Below are 18,927 nucleotides of genomic sequence, written 5' to 3' on the forward strand. Positions count from 1 at the left end.
GGGTAAGCGCCTGGTTTTTTGTTATTCAAATTTATTCGTAAGTCCCATCGATTTCCATGGGACTTACTCACGTGTCGTCGTCCCCTGGTGCACAGACAAGTAAAGAGCGGGACTGGAGAGTTAAGCATTTTAGCTCCTTAATTGCGTCTTCTCCTCTCTCTCTCTCCGCCCTAAAATATTGTTTACTCTTTGTTTCAATGCCCCCCCTTCTTCCCGCGCAAACAGTGGTTTCTTCTCTCACAGAGGGAAAAAAGAAAAGGACACAACCATTAGAAGAAAGCACGGGGGGGGGGGAGGAGGTTGGCTGGGCGGTGAGGGAAGTATTTCTTCGATTCTAAGATGCCCTTTTTTCCCAAATAAACTTCTCTAAAAATGGGGTGCGTCTTAGAATCGATGGCGTCTTAGAATCGAAGAAATACGGTAGTTGCTATTTTAGGATGGTGGGACAAAGATAAAAGTGACTTCATTTTTATTATCTATATAACTAATCAGATTTTATGAAAACACTAAAGCTGGGTTTATACAAACCAAACAGTCATAATGTACTGGACAAGCACAAGATCAAATCAGTCTTAGCCACTTATCAGGCCAGTTTGCATGTAATGATAAACCAGAATTCTTCTGAAATTGAGCTTATCAGGAACTAGCAAACATGCTGGTGCACACTGCCTGATCACTCCTGCTTGGGTCCTCCTGACACCGAGAAGACTAAACAAACCAGAAAACCTCCACTTGTAGTTAGTGTTACATCCAAATCAGGATCCTAGACTTATAAGCCAAAATTCTGAAGATCTGACTTATTGTTGTGTGTGAAGAAACTCATTGTATTTTAAAGTACACACACAGTATCAGACTTTGACAACAAATTTAATATAAAACTGTCCAAACATCTATATACATTTAAGGCCCATTTGTGGCCTTCTCTTTTTCATTCCTAAATGCAGGCTACTCAAGCAAATAATTACTAAACTCACTCCCACAGATGATTGGTGGGTTGCACTCCAGTGGCACCTCTACCATTTCCATTTTTGCTGATTACTTTTAAAAACAGAGTAAGACCGGACTCCCCCACCTCCAATAGTTGCTTAGCATAACTAATTTCAGCAGTGCAGCTTTTCTCACCCCTGCATGGCAAGCTGCATTTGCTGAAATTCCCTCTTCTGCACAGGCCGTCTTAAAATTGCAGGAACTCTACTGTCCTCCTTAGCAGTTGATCATTCTAGAAAAAGGAGGATAGACATAACCAATTAATAATTTAAATTAAATCTCATGTTTCAGGTTGAGATTAAAGGTAGGTCCTGGATCTGAAGACTACTGCCACAAGTTAAATACCAAGCTAATATAAACTTTATTTCAAGCCAAAACAGAGAGAATTTTCTCTCAATATTGTTGGACACTATCCAAAAGGTTACTTTGATATTGACAAAACATATACATACACCTCTATCATAATAATGCTGGATGTACTTGGGGAGCAGAGGTTTCTGGTTTTAGCAGGGGAGTTCTATCCTACTAAAACACTACTAAAATGCTATATCTTCAAAATTTAAATAATTTGTTCCATTTCTACCAAAGATAAAAAGGCAATGTACATGAAACACTGAGTTATAATAATAAAACATCACATAGTAATCTAAGTGCAAGATCAACAGGAAAAGAATACATGTAAATCACAGGTTAAAAGGAGGAAAGTTTCCATGTCTCTACAAAAAAAATGTAGTGTCTCTATTATTATTATTATTATTATTATTTATTTATATAGCACCATCAATGTACATGGTGCTGTACAGAGTAAAACAGTAAATAGCAAGACTCTGCCGCATAGGCTTACAATCTAATACAGGCTCTAATTCTTTTAATAAATTACCCTGGCCAATCTAGCTCCATACATATGCCTACAAACAATTTTGTGGAATATCCTAACACCCAGATGCACCTTGTTCTCTCCAAATGTTCCCATAATACATACAAAATTAAAATCATATAGATCAATGCTATCTTAAACACCCCAAACACAACTACCATGAAATTTAAAACTAGGTAATTGTGTGCTTGTCCCATTGTTCATACAACTCTTGCATAGCTTGTTTTTTGTAGAAGTCCCTGTGCTGAAAGATACAATATAGAGGCCCATTTAGTTATGACTTTTTGTCTCAGACACTCGCAGTTGACTTCAACAATGTATGAGCACGTACTTCCATGGAACAAATTACAAAAACCCATGACAGCTAAAGAGAGCTGTAACCATGAGAGGCGAATCACCCCTTCCCCTTCCAGAAACTATCAGCCCGCGGTTCCTTTTAGTTACTAGGTCAATTAGAAGAAGCGGGAATCCCCATTCAGATCTCATGACCAGTTTTTTTAAAAAAGGGAAAAAACACAAGCACTAAGTAGAGCAATCCCTCAGTGAAACTGGACTAATTCAGAACGTATATCCAACAGCAAAGGGAACATGTTAGGGCACATTTACAACACCCCTCCCTTCAAAAACAGTCACGTGCGAAGGCCAGTGATCCACATCTTTTCTTAGTAGACGTGGAAAATATGTGTAAGCCACGCGGGTACAAGGTTTTTGTTGTTCGGCCTTTTTATTTATTTATTTTTTAAGAAGGGGGGGAGATGGGGAACGCTATCTTTCACAGCCACGAAGAAACGCAGTCTGATAACAGAAACAGCTTAACCGACGTTCGACCAAGGATTTGCATATGCAAGTCTCATCCGGGAAAGGAGGCAATAGATACACAAGAAACTGAAAGTAAAGGCTTGCGGGAGGGGGGGGGGGAGGGCTAGGAGGCAAGTAGAGTCATCCCAATTGACAGGGAACGGATTAAAGCTGCTTCACTTCCCAGCAGCGACGATGGCCTCGCTTAGCCCACTTACACCTCCCTTCCCTTTCCAGGATTCATCAACAAAGCCAAGCCAACGCTGATGGGGAGCGGGGGTCGATGAGAGACTTTCTGGCATTTTCACAAATTTCCCTTTGCGGTTTGCAGATCATTCTTTCAGATGCTTTCCCCAGCGAATAATGTATATTCCACGAAAATTCGGATAGTAGATGGGGGGGGGGGGGGGGAGAGACGCTTCTCCTGCTTTCTCCTGTACTCCTGCTTTCCACCCCCAAGACAAAAACCTGACAGACCAGCTTTCGCCACACACACCTCATACGATTTCTTTACCCATCCCCATTCCCCTAACTACACACACACAAATTGCACAATCTTTATCTAGGAAGGGAGGGAAATTATAGTTCTGGGGACTCAGGGGGACTTTCCAGGGCCAGTTTATTCCCAGCCTCCCTTGACTAGTGAAGACTTCCATAACAAATACACACACTTATATAAACCGATGGAGGGGCACAGATGGGGAGGAGAACAGGATCTGCCAATCTCCCCCCCCCCCGCAACTAAAATGGTCCCCAACCCTCTGGGACTTTCTAGCCTGAGACCAGCGTCCCCTGCCCGTCCACGATTAGCCTCACATATAGTACTTCACGATCATAAACACAGAGATATTACATATATGGGGAATAGACATAAATGTGTTCTCTCCCTCCGGATGACGGGAGGGTAGCGCCCCCCCACACACACACCGCACCCCACGCCAGCCTTATCTGAGGGCCCATCGGCTGCACTGAGAGGCAAACGCAGAGAGACGAGGCTCGTCCACCTCCGCTTCTTTAGCCACCGCCGCTGAGGCCGGGTTCAGCCCCGGAGCGGCCGCTGCCATTTCTCTATGGGCCAAAAAGCTCGGTACGTCGCCTCCGACGGAGTGAAGCGGGCCGGGCCGGGGAACAGCGGAGTGACCCCCCACCCCTCTTCCTTACCTTGTTTATGTGTCAAAGGGAAGCGTCACGTCTCTCTCCTTCTTCTCTCAGGCCGAGTAGCGGCGGGAGGAAAACAGCCGGCAGCGGCAGCAACAGCCGGGGGAGAACCAGCTCGGGGAGGGAAGGGGGGGCGATGAGGGAGGCTCCTCGCTAGCAGCAGCAGCAGCAGCAGCCGCCCAACGCTGTGGGAGGAGACACGAGGAGGAGGAGGAGGGAGGGAGCTGGGCCCATGCGATAGCCGTGGCTGGCTGGCTGGCCGCCCTCCTTGCTTGCCTCATTCACTCAGTCGCCTGCTCGCTCAGAGGCTGCCAGGCAAACTGCGCGACTCCGGCCCTCAGCCTCTGTTTCTGCACATGCTCGCGCACCTGAAGCGCCTTCGCTCAATAGGCATGTGCGCACAGGAGGCTGGCACATGCCCATTCGCAAGGAGAAGCTGCTACTGCTGCGAAGAGTACTTCTACTACTACTACTACTACTACGGCTGCTCTTATTGCTGTCTCTCACAGCAGCAACTGACCTGGCTCCGTTTTGTGGCACGCTGAAGAACAACTGCCTAAGAAAAGGGCAATTTGTGTCTGCCTCTCTGTCTATGAAATGGATAATTTATGTCTGTTTCGCTAACGGTGCAATTCTATACACGTCTACTCACTTATGTCCCAGGTCTTTCAGGTCTCTTCTGCGAAAAGATACCAGAGCTCTTGCTAGTGCTTCATCTCTTGGATTTCAACCTGCTATTCATCTGTTAAGGCACCAGGGCCTGCTATTTTTTTAATACCCTATCTTGAGCATGCGCAAAGACATATTCAGATGCCACCTGAATTATCACTATATATTCTCCAATTGAACAGCCGCTCCACAGAACTGTCAAGCGGTAAAGACAGAGTGAGGGAAGCATGAGCAGGTAAAGTGAACATCCATTGGACAGCACACACCCAGAACCAAATTGCCCTGTGGGAAAGAACATTAGATTATGGCTCCCACTCAAGTGGAGCTGGTTGGGTTGTTCAGTTTTGTATCTTGAGCATGTGGTAAAATGCTATTGCATTTTATAAATATTGTAATGGAGCAATCCCATGGCCCCTAGACAGAGTTGGGGGAGGGGGGATAGGATAATTTGGATTCCTAGATCCAAGGTCAGAGACAGTGCTCTGACCACAGATCCAGGAACCCATATTCCCCCTTCACAGCAGGTGCAGAGAGAACCATGCCAGCTCCCTTTCCAAGATCCCAAAGGTGACCTCAGACAGGGGGAACTGGTGGGTGGGGAGGAGATGGTACTTGTGTCTTGAGGGGGGGGGCAGCTTCCTTCCCTCTCACTCTGACATATACCAGCTAGAGAGGCGAAAAAGGCCAGCTAGCCGAAATGTAGAATGTGAGGAGTAGGGAGGTAAAGAATGCCTCCACCACTCCTGCTCTGAATAGGATGCCCATAAGTTCGGAGGTTTATAGGCAACGCTACAGGATTATGCCTTAAACTGCTCTAGTCAAAAAGTGGTTTATATATCTACTAAATAAATAATGTTCCAAAGTAAGTCTCTCTCTCTCTCTCTCTCTCTCTCTCTCTCTCTCTCTCTCTCTCTCTCTCTCTCTCTCTAAGGAAATAATAAAATAACCACTGGTGTGGAATAGAGAAGAAGCAAATGGTGAAACCAAGGAGGCGGAGGCAGGTAGAGTTTTTGAGGATACTTCCAGAAAGGTGACACCTAGCTCTACCAATCAAAAGGCAATGTGCAGTTATTCCAATTTTGTGGTAAGAAAAAAGATGGAAACAGCGGTGGCAAAACATGTGAGGGTTACAAGTGAAAATATGATGTCATTTGGACCTGTCATACACTTCTGAAAATGAGGCAAGGAAATTTGCACAATAAGAATTTAATCTGGAAGCATCAAGAGAGTCCCAACAAAGGCAGCCTCTAAAAGACTCCTTTGGGGTGACTAATGGAGTCATATGCAGAGAAGGAGGAAAGCAGGTACAGGCAAGCGGCAACTTAGAAAGTAACAGAACAAACTATTTTCATTAACATTTCATACCCTATGATTTTTGATCAAAGCCTTTTTGGGGAAAGGATCAAAAGTGGAGGTCAATAGAGAAAGTGATGTCATGCTGGAAGAAGGGTTGCCTCCTATCTTCTGGCACTGTTCCTGTGCCTTTAACAACAGCCTATCATATAAGAAGCAGATGAAGCTGTTCCTTATTTATTTATTTATTTAAAACATTTCTTGGCCGCCTTTCAGGGCAGACCACCCTAAGCTGGTAGAATGCACTCTTGGACACCGCAGCCATCTGGCTTTCCCCAGTTAGCTGGTAGGAAGATAAAGTGAGGAGGAAAGCATCACCTGCATCATTTCTTGTAGGTCAGGCAACTGTTAAAGGTGATTCTTCCTCCCTCCCCTTTATCCTCACAATCACCCAGTGAGATAGGTGGTCACAGAGAGATTCATGGCCTAGCAGAGATTTGAATTTGAGTCTCCCCAGTCCTAGTATAATACTCTACTATTCCACACTGACTCTCTGAAGATTGTGTTCTTCACTTCAAGAACAGAGTCCTAGGTGCCTCTCTTTAGCTGGCAGCCTTGCTTAGTGCATTGGTGCATTTAAAGGCATATATAATCAGGTACGGTTTCAGGGCAATGACCTGGCAGCCATGACGGTTCAACTGCTGTCTGTGACCTTGTATGTTAAATGCCTACTTTCTGACTGCCTAGTGCCGATTCAATATTTCATCAGTCTCTTTAAGCCATCATTGATAATGTGTCAAGGTCATTGATCAAAGACTCCTGGGTGCTCATGCCTGTTTTCTAAGGAGCTGTGGATTGGCTGTGGTGGGATGGGTCGGTTTCTTTGCTTTACTTCAAACTATTAAATTACATTATTGCTGGGTTGCCCACCCATTCTCTCTCTCTCTAAATATGAATGTCCAACTGTCAATGAGTCAGCAAGATTTCACTACTGGTCAACTTTGGTCAGATGGTGCAGCAGCCATGCAGCCTGATCGACTAAATTCAATAGGACTTATTCCCATTTAAGTGTACACAGAAGATTTGAGTGTCAGCTCTGTATGTAAAATCCTTTGTAACTAGTCTATTACCAATTAGCAATTGCACATAAGTACTATTTTAAGTCAAATCCCAACCATCCTAAACTCAAGCTGCCAAATTTTTCTCAGCCTCTTTCCTATGCTTTTAACACCAACTTTTTTGTAGACTTTAGCAGATGGTAATGCGCTTTTTCCTGTCAGGAAAAGTTTCACTGGCTGATATCTGCAGATACAATTACCTTTAAAGATGCAAGAGCAGGCCAGGATAGGTTGTTGTTGTTTTGGTCTGGACAGTTGGCAACCCTACCTAAACCATACATAGATGAATATATGAAGCTGACTTACACTGAGCCAGGACAGCAGCTCTCCAAAGCCTCAAGCAGATATCTTTCCCAGCCTTGCCACAGTCCCAGTCAGCATTGTCAGGTATGATAGGAGTTGTAGTCCAAACATCTGGAGGCCACCAGTTTAGGGAAAGCTGCACAAGATCGTTTAACAAGGTTAAGCAACCTGGTGCTCTGCAGCTATTTTAGACTATAACTTCCATCAGCCCCAGCCAGCATGGCCAGTGGTCAAAGATTATAGGAGTTTTAGTCCAATACATCTGGAGAGCACCAGGTTGCCTACCCATGTATTTTTTTTAAATTAATTATTAATTTTTACAAGTATTCGATCATACAACTAGTTAGGGAATAAGGAATAATTCATGTTCCATTTACAAGTCAAAAGAAAAATGTCCACTTGTCAGATATAAAATGCAGTCTATACAACCTCATAATATCTCTAATAGGGAAAGTGAATTAGCACTCTCTTGCACTTCATTGGACCAGTACATAATAAAAAGGTCCATTTTTAAAACAATGAATTATACAACTGCCTGCCCGCCCTCTTATAAAGTTTATAATTTTTACCATGAACACAAAATCCCATATTTTAATCAGCCTTCCCTGTTTTATCAAGTGCTAGGGATTGAACCTGGGTCCTTTCTCCCAAAATGTAGGTAGTGCAGCTGCTGTGCTTCATTGCCCCCATGCCTTGATGGGTCCTCTCCTCTTTACTCCATCCCCTAAGGGAATGGGCAGGAGGTGGGAGTATCTAAAGATGTGTAGGCCACATATTTTGCCTTAAATCTAATCAAGCGGTTAGCCTTTGGCTCTGTAAGCTAAATACTTTACTACCCCACCTTGCTCTCTTTCCCTAGATTCTGGGCCAGACCATTGCTGTTGGTTGGGCCTGATCCAGCTCGAGTATATCCATCCTTCTATGTCCTCTCCTCAGATGGCCTTTCTGGAACCTGACTGCGGCTTTCAGACCCTGAGCATCTCTGGTTATCTGGCAAAGTTGACCCACTCAGAATCATCTCCCAGTTGACTCTGATTACACAAGGCAAGCCAGACTCCAGTGCCAGGAGTGAAACCAGATCCCCTTTGTTACATTTTCACCACCTGACTTTCTCTGTCCTGTCATCAGGCCCCCTCCTTCCTTGCCCAAGTCCAAATGAAAAACAGGGGAGAGAGGATTATAAGGGGCAGCCCTATCCCTAGGCAGAGTGAGAGGTCTGCCTCAGGCAGCAAACAGCTTTGTGGTGTCACTCAACTGCCCTGTGCTCTTCAGGCCAGCCATAGAGCTATATTCAGTTGCAGTGAAGGATGCTATCCCATCACCAGTGCTGAAGTAAGATTCAGTTGAAGGTCCAATGGGCTCCTGCACAATGAAGGGAGGGCCATTTTGTCCTTTGCCTCAGGCAGCAAAATTATAAGGGGTCTTTCATATTGTTCTTCTAAACAATAATTAGAGGAGCTGAAAGCAACCAGGGGGTGCTAAGCTGTTAAAAAGTACAGAAATCTTTTTGCCTCAGGACTCCAGATCTGGCAACTTCATCAGCTGCTAAAGTGTTCAAGGCTCGGAAATGAAATTATCTTCAGATACGGTGATAAGTTCCAAACGAGGGCTCTTGTACCTTTGATGGTTGCTTGGGACAGAATATTCTGGCAAATGCAACTTGCCATTCCGGTGTGAAACAAGCTGAAAATCCATTATTATCATCATCATCATCATCATCATCATCATCTACATTTCTATATCGCCCCATAGCTGAAGTTCTCTGAGTGGTTTACCAAAGGCAAAAACACCGAAAACAATATACAAAATTTAAAAACAAAAAAGCATACAACAGACAATATACACAAAGACAATGTACATCTAAAAACAACTTTGAGTGATCTACACAGTTTTTAAAGGTCCAAGAACGCTTCCCTGTTTGCTTCCAATCAGCTTATGTTGAGAGATGGGGACAGGGATGTATTTTATTCACCATTTTAATTAATGCCTAAATTTCCACATTCTTCATTGTAAGCTTCACAGCTGCAATACATATTATATATTTATATACTGTCCAATAGCCAAAGTTCTCTGGGTGATTTACAGTAAAATAATCATCATTTTAACATTTCCGCATTCAGATTATTTTGGTGACATCCTTCTTTCTCAGGAGGGATTGCAGAAAAAAAAATCTTCAGTGGTTATATGATGCTACCGTACAAAGAGCCTTTCATTAGGAACATGCAGTCTATTTAGTTTGCTTTCAGCCATATCCTTTTAAAGTGAAAGGATAAAAAATCTGAGCAAGCCATAGTTGTGTTTCATTAAATGTGTATGTTTTAGAGATTTCTGCAAACAGTAAATGTTGCAGTGTGGGTTGTAAGAGAATAAATAGTAGTGGCAATACATTTCATGAGCTCACTAAATGGGTAGAAAAGGCATAAGTGTCTTTTGAATTACCAGGACTTGTCACTGTAAGAACAGGAGAATTCAGAGAACAATGAACCTCAGTCGCCCTAACCCTGACTAACCAGTTATGTTGCAAATCATGCTATGACACTGGAAAAGAATTATTAGGCTGTAGGTGTCCTTTAAGGTAAATTTAATCAAGCAACTATTTTTCATTGAAAGAAAAATACATTAAGCATTCCTGTCTGTGTTGTTGATTGTCAGGTCTGTTGCCAGCTGGATGGGTTTCTAATTCAGGAGCTTCCATCAACCTTGAAGTCTTTGACTTAGTGCCCTCTTCTGTTCAATGAAGGAACTGTCTTTTTATTTCTTTTTGTATGAAAGAGGAAAATGTAAGTATGGCCATTATTGGGATTATTTAAAAAAGAAAAAAAAGCTCTGGCAAATTTGGAGCACCAAAACACATATGTGCACATATCGCTTTGTCTGCCACCTCCTGTTTTGCTCCTATAAGCCATTAACTGGTTTTTCACCTGTGCCAACCTCACTACCTGCTTCTCTCTTGGCATCTCCCTGGACTATTCTTTGGAACTGATCTTGGCTTTCCTCTTTTGAGCTACAATTTTGTCTGCAAAGGTGTAGATCTTTCTCCTCACTCTGGCAAGGTCTCTGAACCCACAGAGTTCTTTGGAATTCCTTCAGTGTATAGTACACAAGTATGATATTGTTCTGTGCTATATTCTACCTGTATATTTGTAAATAAAGAAAGTGTTACAAAAATGTCACAAGTCTCCAGTGCTCTCTCCTCCAAAGGAAACCAAATCCTGGGTAGTGCTTGCCTGGAACATTTCACCACCTGTCGGAGTTGGGAGCAAGCAATAATAATCAGGTGTAAGGAAATGTATGTAGCTATAATGTGGAGGAAGTCACGTGAAAACCAGCTGACTGCCACTAACTGCATACTACTAACAAACTTCTAACCATATAAATTGCCCTTTCCCTCCACCAAAATGTTAGAAACAGCCCTGGATACGTTAGCAAACTTGCTAAAATGGGTTAGGTTGAACAACTATTAGGTGGATCCACAGTTGGCTACAGAATTGGTCTCAAAGAGTGCTTATCAATGGTAAATTCTCAAACTGGGGGAACAAGCCGGGTACCGCAGGGCTCAGTCCTCGGCCCAGTGCTCCTCAACATTTTTATTAATGACTTGGATGAGGAGGTGCAGGGAATGCCTATCAAATTTGTAGATGACACAAAATTGGGTGGGATAGCGAATACCCTGGAACACAGAAACATAGTTCAAAGTGATCTTGATAGGCTGGACCGCTGGGCTGAAAATGACAGAATGAAATTTAACAGCGATAAATGCCAAGTTCTACACCAAGGGGGGAACCCAAATGCACAGCTACAAGAGGGGGATATTTGGCTCAGCAATACTACAAATCAGACAGATCTTGGAATAGTTGTAGGTAACAAGCTGAATATGAGCCAACAGTGTGACATGACTGCAAAAAGAGAAAAGCAAATGCTTTTTTGGGCTGCATTAATAGAAGTATAGCTTTCAAATTGCACAAGATACTGGTTGCCTGTATTCGGCACAGGTGAGGCCTCATCTTGACTACTGCATCCAGTTCTAGGCACCACACTTCAAGAAGGAAGCAGACATGCTGGAGAGTGTTTAGAGGAGGGCAACGAGGATGATCAGGGGTCTGGAAACAAAGCCCTATGAGGAGAGACTGGAAGAACTGGGCATGTTTAACCCTGAGAAGAGAAGACTGAGGGGAGACATGATAGCACTCTTCAAACCCTTGAAAGATTGTCACACAGAGGAGGGCCAGGATCTCTTCTTGATCTTCCCAGAGTGCAGGTCACGGAATAATGGGCTCAAGTTACAGGAAGCCAGATTCCAGCAGAACATCAGGAAAAACTTCCTGCCTGTTAGAGCAGTATGACAATGGAATCAATTACCTAGGGAGGTAATGGGCTCTCCCTCACTAGAGGCATTCATGATGCAGGTATGCTTTAAGCTGAATTCCTACACTGAGCAGGGGATTGGACCCTTCAACTCAGCTGTTTTATGATATGATTCTATGTGCTTTAATTTCAGATTTTACAGGTCCAAATCCAGTATAACCAATAGCAAGATCTAAAGAAACACACCCAGTATTGTTTGGTTTTCATAATCTCCCCCCTTATAATGGTAAACACCCCAAAGCCTCCCCCTACAACCAATCAGGAAGTTTTCCAAAGCAACATCCAATGACATGCAAGCAGTTGCCACTGGAAGGAAATATTCCCACAAACATGTGTGCATAAATTCTTTCTACTCATGCTCAGAAGGACTCAGTTTCGATCCCAGCCAATGGACCAAAATAATTTTGGTTGTAGTTTGGAAATAAATTTCATTACTCTACTGAGTTAATACATTACACAACAATTATACACATTGGTACAGATTCTTTCATGGTTTTACAACACTTGAAAAAATATACCTACACAAACCATAACTCTGTCTCTCTTTTTCAAGTGGTATTCAGCAATATTTTTACACAGCAAATGTTGCAATGCATATCGATGCTGACTATTTTTAATACATGTGGTTCCAGATATAATGAGATTGTCTGATTTCAAGGAGTCCCTCTTAAATATACAAAATAACTCAAATTGTACTTTGAATTTAGCCACGAAAGATAATAAGTTTATGGATTTTTTTTTTTAAGTATTAGAGAGTTCTTCCTAATGAAAGAGTGGCAAGATTATGGTTTGAATATCATCATGGCATCTGCTTTTCTTGACCAATAGACATAATACTTGTATTTTGCAAAATACACAAGGGGCGCCACATAAGAAAACACAGGCTTCAGATAGTAATTCATTGAGTTGCTCATCTTAAACTGCTGTAGAATGCTTTAGAAGTGTTTGTGCTATGGGAGAGAAAAGAGTTAAGGAAAATCAGAGGTCATAATTAGATACCTGCAAGCAAAACATTTTACTTTTTAATGCTCACTACCAGTTCCTTAAATTCCCCCAGTGCTTGGACTTTGTGTTAAGATTTCTTTTTCCCCACACCTACCTATTTGGTTCCCTGATCCTTAGATGCCTGCCCCTCAAGCCTATGGTTTCCTCAACCCCCATGCAACACACAGCCCCTTTTTGCTCTTAGGCTCTGTGCAAGGTTCATGTCCTCAAGCAAAAATAGTAAGGTTCTGAATAAGAGTCTTTCTACATGAGGCTTTTATTGTGTGCTCCTGAATGCTCACTCACGGTAGTTTGTGCGTCCTTTACATGATGTGGTCATCCTCCAAGGCCTCTCTCATACTTAGATCGAGGAAAGTCTAGTATATCCTGAAAGATGATATGAAACACTCCATAGATTTGCACAATTTTACTAAATGACATTGCCATCTAGTGGCTGTATAATGAAATATATAAAACGGCAGAAAAAGCAAACCCTGAAAACAAGCACGTGTAGAGAAATTGATATTATCCCACAAAGAATCCAGAAGCAGAAGCCTTGGTAAAGGTGCAGAGGAAAGCCTCATGTAGAAATGCTCTAAGGCCCTAGTCCCAAAGACAGTTGCATGTACATAAGTCTGGGGTGAATCAAGGTGCCCACAGATGCCTCTCCTGGTATCCACCAGGTTCCCTGTCCCTCCTGATTTTTATTTATTAGGGTTTTGGACAAGTTATTTTTCTTTTAGTCTCACCAGTTTGCCTTCTGAGTGTTTAGTGACTATGGCAGCCATTTTGTGAAAGCCCCCACCACTCCAACATTCCAAATCTACCAAACATTCCAAAAAGGTTGGGGACCCTGTCACAAGTAAATGAACTAAATGTGTTAAAGATGTATTTTATTTATGTATTTAGACATTTGGCCTATACCAGCCTGAGAACTAGGAGAGGGAAAACATTATTTATGAATTTTATCACTGTTATGCTAAAGGACCATGGTCTCAAGCTGCAATAATATTTCATACAGATCAATGTGCTAATAGTGTCTGACTCTTTAATTTACTGTACTGGAACATTGGTCTATAATTTCCCAGATACCTTAAGCATGTATGAAAATTGAGCATAGAGATTAGCAGTTATATCCTGCTGAGCAAAAGCAGAAAACAGCAGTTATCAAATGTAAAGCCAGATTCACAGCTGTTACCTCCCAAAAGCCTCAGCCAGTGCCATTTGATTCAGGAACTAAAGAGGAAGACAAAAAAGACAAATATATGATAATGAGATTTTTTAGGAAATTGACATATTTCCCAATGTAACCTCCTGAAACAATCAAACCCAAATTGTGAAAAGAAAGATTAAATAGTTATTCTAGACTTGAAAGGTGACAACTGGAAGTTGTTTAAGAAAGGGCCAGATTTGGACATGGCTTCTATGAAATGCGGAAAGGAATCGTCTGGTCCTGTGAAAGTGTCCCAGAGACACTGTGATGACCTTGGAAGGAGACTCCAGTATTCAATCCCTGCCCCCACTCCCTCACAGCTGCCCCCTCATGCTGGCTGCTTTCAAAGGTCACAAAAGCAGCCTCAGAGAGGCCTTAAGGCAGTGTTCTGGTGGACATAGAGGGCAGAGAAAAGGCCAGGATACTAGGAATCTCCAAAGCCCCAGCCCCACCTCTGTCAGTGCACCCACTCTAGATGGGCTCAGAGGCCCAACTAGAGACAACCACTGAACATAGAGGACCGAGTGTCGAAAACTGCCTCTGTCACTTCACTCCTCTCTCCCACAGCAAGCGTTAGATATATGGAAGCCTCCAAGTTTGGAGGCTTCCGTCTCATGAAGGCGCAACCCATAGGATTGCACCTTAAATTCACTCTAAAAGGCATGAGTTTAAAGCAGCCTCCCCCAACCTATTGCCCTCAAGGGATAGTATCCAATTTTAGTCCTACGTAGAGTAGAGCCATTGAAATGAACAGGGCCTAAGTTAATTGTGACTCACTTAAGTCACATTCATTTGTATGGGTCTATTCTGTGAAGGACTAACATTGATCACTACCCTAGATGGTTTGGACATCCATGCCCCACTCAGCATGGCCAAAGGTCAGGAATGCTGAGAGCGTAGTCCAAAACATTTGGAGGGTACCAGGCTAGGAAATGCTAGTCTGAAGCATAGGGATCCCAGTTTAAGATATTTGTACCCATACCTTCATTATCACAATCATGCCTTTACAATGCCAGCAGAATAAAATCATTTTGTGCTGGTGTGGCACTTGAATTATATGAAGCTTTATTAGTTCAACAAGTCATAGGAATAGAACATTAGGCAGTTCTGTGTGCCTTGGGCAGAAATCCTATACACTGTTACATGGGAGTAAGTCCCATTGAACTCAGTGAGGTTTATTTCTAAGTAAATGTGCCTAGTATTGGACTTTCGGTTATGGAACATGCTTGGCATTTTTTTATCACAAATACGCTTGTTAAACATTAGGCAAAAGACCAATATATAGATTTATCAGTTTTGCAGAACAATCTTGACCTATCAAGAGGGACTTGGGTTTAAAAGGTGGGTTGAGTTTAAAGCATTTTATCCTACACAAACCTAGGCATATCTAAGCCTGTTTTAATAGGCCTAGGTGCACCAAATTCTGCAAAGGGTTGGCATGATAAATTCTCATCAAAATCGTTACACAGAGTGCTTCCAGACAGAGGGCTCCTAGCATTACCAATCAGAAGCCATTATGCAGCTATTCCATCTTTTCTTCCTAAAGGTGCAATCCTAGGCATGCTTAGAAGTAGTGATACAACTCCCAGCATGCAAGGCTAGCTAGGTAACAGTAGGAGTTGTAGGGCTTCCCCCCCACCATCCAAACATACATAGGATTGCACCCTTGGTAAATTTTCTGTGGTAACAAAGAAGACAGAAGCAATGAGAAAACATGAGAGGGTTACAAGTGGAAGATGATGTTGTCTGGACCCCTGCAAAATTATGTGAATGATGCAGTTGGATAGTGTGATAATAAAAGTCTTGATCTGGAAGCACTCATAGTCTGAAGGATTACAGAATGTGTGTAGTTTTAGAATTATATTTCTTCAACAACCATTTGCTCACCTGCCTGTGATGCATGGCAAGCTACATTTGAAACTCAGGGATTTCAGAATCAGGTTGTGATACAGAATAAATGTCTGCTATTCAAAGAAAAATGCAAAGTCCCACTGACTATGTGCGAGTCATGGGGCCGCCTAACATATCTCTTGATAGTGTTTGTGTTTTTGTACTATGTAAGTATTATAACCTGCAACTGGATGCTGGTAACAGCAAAATTAAGCTATTTATTTACCAGATCTAGAAATATATATATTCTGCTTTTCATTTTAATTTCAGACAATTTCAGTGTCTCTGGTGAGCACATGATTGTTCCATAGCAAACATCAAAGGCATTGCTATCTTTGCACCTTTGGCCTCTGGAGATGGATCCTCACCAGCTTCTGCATCCACCACTGGTGTATTTGGCCTTTCCTGTGCTGCTGGAGGTGGTGTTCCTTCTGGGATTTCTTCTTGTGGAGATAGATCTTGGGTATCCAGGCCATCTTCCGGAGTTTCTGTGTATAAGGTGGTATTGGTTCATTAAGATGCCCAGGTCTCAATTTTAAAAGTTCTACTTATACCTCTGTTTTGCATAGTTCTTGCAAGAAGACACATGGCTCTGAAGGTGGAAGAGATCAGCAGCAACAGTGCAGTAAGAACAGCTGTGCAAATAATTCCCAACGTATCTATTGATGTGCTCACACTTCAGCATTATAAGGTCAACTTTTTTGTGGACAGGCTACACGTGATCAATGTTCTGAGTAGTTTAAGCCTCAGTGTTTTTCTTTGTAGAAGCTTGAACATAAGAACTACTGTGCCAGATCAAACCAAAGGTCTATTTAGTCCAGCATTCAGTTACCACAGTGGCCAACCAGATCTCTATAGAAGATTAGCAAGCAGGACGCAAGTGCAACAGCACCCTCTTGATCCTGCTCCCCTGGTATACAGAACGCTATTGCCTCTGATACTTGAAGTAATATATAATACAGGCATGAGCAGTGTTTTTTAACAGCCTCATCCCCCATGAATTTGTCTAATCCCTCTTTAAAGCAATCCAAGTTGGTGGCCATTAGTACATCTTGTGTTAGTAAGTTCCCTGTGTGAAGTACTCCTTTTGCTTATTGACAATTAAGTTAAACGAGATATTTTTTAAAAAAACAAAAAACCATGATCTACACCTGTTTTGGTTTTAAGTAGACATTTAGAAATGTTACTGGATTGAATGAGTTGCCATGGCCAAGTCTTCAGACAATAACCAACCAAGAAAACATATCTCACATTCATAGACTACATAATCTACTGCTTCATGGATCCAGGGCACAGATTCTTTCAGACGAACTCTGAAAGAAAGTAATATGGGGACAGATGCAAATACAAACCAAGATAGTGTTTAGTGTGTTGACTAACAATGTAATATCAGGCTAATAATGATTGCTCAAAACAAGGAGAATTCGTCATGTGTCAACAAAACGTATTGATGCACATGACAGTGGGCTCCTTGAATTATGGAGACATTCTTCTCTACTGAGTTCATACCAGGTTATATGATCCACAGGATATTACATTTGAAAGCAAAGGAAAACTGTAGATTACTATCAATGTGCCCAAGGGAACAAACTATGAACCTCCGATGTATTGCTAGTAGACTGAATGCAGCACACCCCTAAAGTCTAGCTGTGCTTTGATAAATGGCTTTGTTAAAAGAGGGGAGGAACTCTTTACAGGGAGCTAAAAGACTGATCTTAAAAGTTAATTCCACTGGAAGCAAACAATAGCATTTACTGTACAGTTAATCTGTTTTGCATTCAAGAAAATGTATGTTCAGAATAATTCCCACTTTATGAAGAGGCATTTATGTTTACTGTCCTATACATCTGCAAATACAAATATATGGAGTAGCAAAACTGAAGCTGGTGCTATATAAATGTTCATTAAGAATTTGATTACACGTTAAAATTAATGACATGGAATGTCCATTGGAAAGAATGGAAGCAAAAGTAAGACCAATTTGGAAATAAATCTTATGCCTTTTTGCAGATCCTATGTATTTGTGAAAGACTACAATGGAGCAGTATTTGTAGGACTTGAGGGCAGGATCCAACATGGTATACAATAATGAGGGGGGTGGAACCATGAAGAACAAGTGGAATGGATGAAAGTACAGGAAGAAGCTATAGGTACTGGGAATAGTAGCAAGGTACTTGGTGGAATGATAGGACAAATACCTTGAGAAAGAGATGGAACTAGTTTCTAACCAGTCCTCATAGTTGCTCCATCTTGTTCCACTTTCTGTTGTGTGTCTCCTTATTTCACCTCTTATTTCTCCTTTCCATTACTGAAACTGAGAACAACAATCTGTTCCCCAGTGAAATCTTTTGAACCACATTCCTATAAAAACCTACCTGGCAGTAAGTCTCAATGAACTACATAGAACTTATTTCTTGCAGGTCGGACAAAAATCCATGATTTTTTTAAAAAAATTATTTATTACATTTATATCCCGCCTTTTTTCCTCCAGGGAACCCAAGGCAGCGTACTCCTCTCCATGTTATCCTCACAACAACAACCTGTGAGGTAGGTTAGGCTGAGAGTCTGCGACTGGTCCATAGTCACCCAGTGGGTTTCCATGGCTGTGTGGAGACTAGAACCGACTCCCAGTTCAACACCTTAGCCATTACACCACTCTGATAAAAAAAAATCCCCAGATTTCTAAAGTGCTGTCATTAGGCTGGGAGGGGCAACAGATGCTGGAAGGCCAGGAATGGCAGTGAGGTGTTTGAAAACAGAGCTATTGCATGGTACACAGTCTGCACTGTACCCCCTAAGCTAGCTTACTATCTTCAGGTGTGATAGAGATTGCTCCATCACCAGTGTTGAAGTAATATTCAACTGCCAGGTTGGCTTCTATATGTGGAATAGCAAGGGACAGGCTGAAGTGAAGGATAAAATGGTGACAGTGACACATCTGAAGGAGGGGTGAGTCTTGTAATAAATTTTAACAAAGCAATTGTCAAAGAAAGAAGTGAATACTTCAGGGCAGGGGGCTGGATTGGGGCAATGTTAAATATCTTATTATCAAACATATTAGCTATGATCTCTCTGAGACGTTATTTCTCACTGATTGCAATGCTGTTACTCTTCAGTCTTCTCTACACTTAACAATGGGAGTCTCTAAATTAAAGGGAAAACCTGCATCCTTACCAGGCTTTCTTTTTCTTGGGCCTTTCCACGTTCACTACAGGCTCCTTCAGGCGGCAACCACGTGATTTCAAATTGAAACCTCCCCTCTGGACAATGCT

At 42.2% G+C, this 18,927-nt stretch overlaps 2 protein-coding genes across 5 annotated transcripts in view; both read right to left on the minus strand.

The window, feature by feature from the left end:
- ELF2 (E74 like ETS transcription factor 2) overlaps nucleotides 1-3,981 on the minus strand; it is a 46,098-nt gene extending 42,117 nt beyond the window's left edge. The window contains exon 1 of one of the 2 annotated variants that reach the window (XM_063136351.1): nucleotides 3,824-3,981. The gene's annotated coding sequence lies outside the window, so the exon portion shown is untranslated. Of the gene's footprint in view, nucleotides 1-1,122; nucleotides 1,176-3,823 lie in introns of those variants that run through there. The other variant, XM_063136352.1, reaches the window with a different exon arrangement.
- A 5,786-nt stretch (nucleotides 3,982-9,767) lies between these two features.
- Nucleotides 9,768-18,927, minus strand: part of MGARP (mitochondria localized glutamic acid rich protein) — a 28,211-nt gene continuing 19,051 nt past the window's right edge. Inside the window, exons 5-7 of one of the 3 annotated variants that reach the window (XM_063136427.1) lie at nucleotides 16,024-16,143; nucleotides 13,751-13,788; nucleotides 9,768-12,518 (exon numbers count right to left, since the gene is read on the minus strand). In XM_063136427.1, coding sequence (XP_062992497.1) covers nucleotides 13,763-13,788; nucleotides 16,024-16,143 — 146 coding nt within the window. In that variant the 3' untranslated portion in view covers nucleotides 9,768-12,518; nucleotides 13,751-13,762. The other 2 variants (XM_063136425.1, XM_063136426.1) reach the window with 2 other exon arrangements.

Source organism: Elgaria multicarinata, chromosome 10 (assembly GCF_023053635.1).
Source record: "Elgaria multicarinata webbii isolate HBS135686 ecotype San Diego chromosome 10, rElgMul1.1.pri, whole genome shotgun sequence".
Classification (NCBI taxonomy): domain Eukaryota; kingdom Metazoa; phylum Chordata; class Lepidosauria; order Squamata; family Anguidae; genus Elgaria; species Elgaria multicarinata.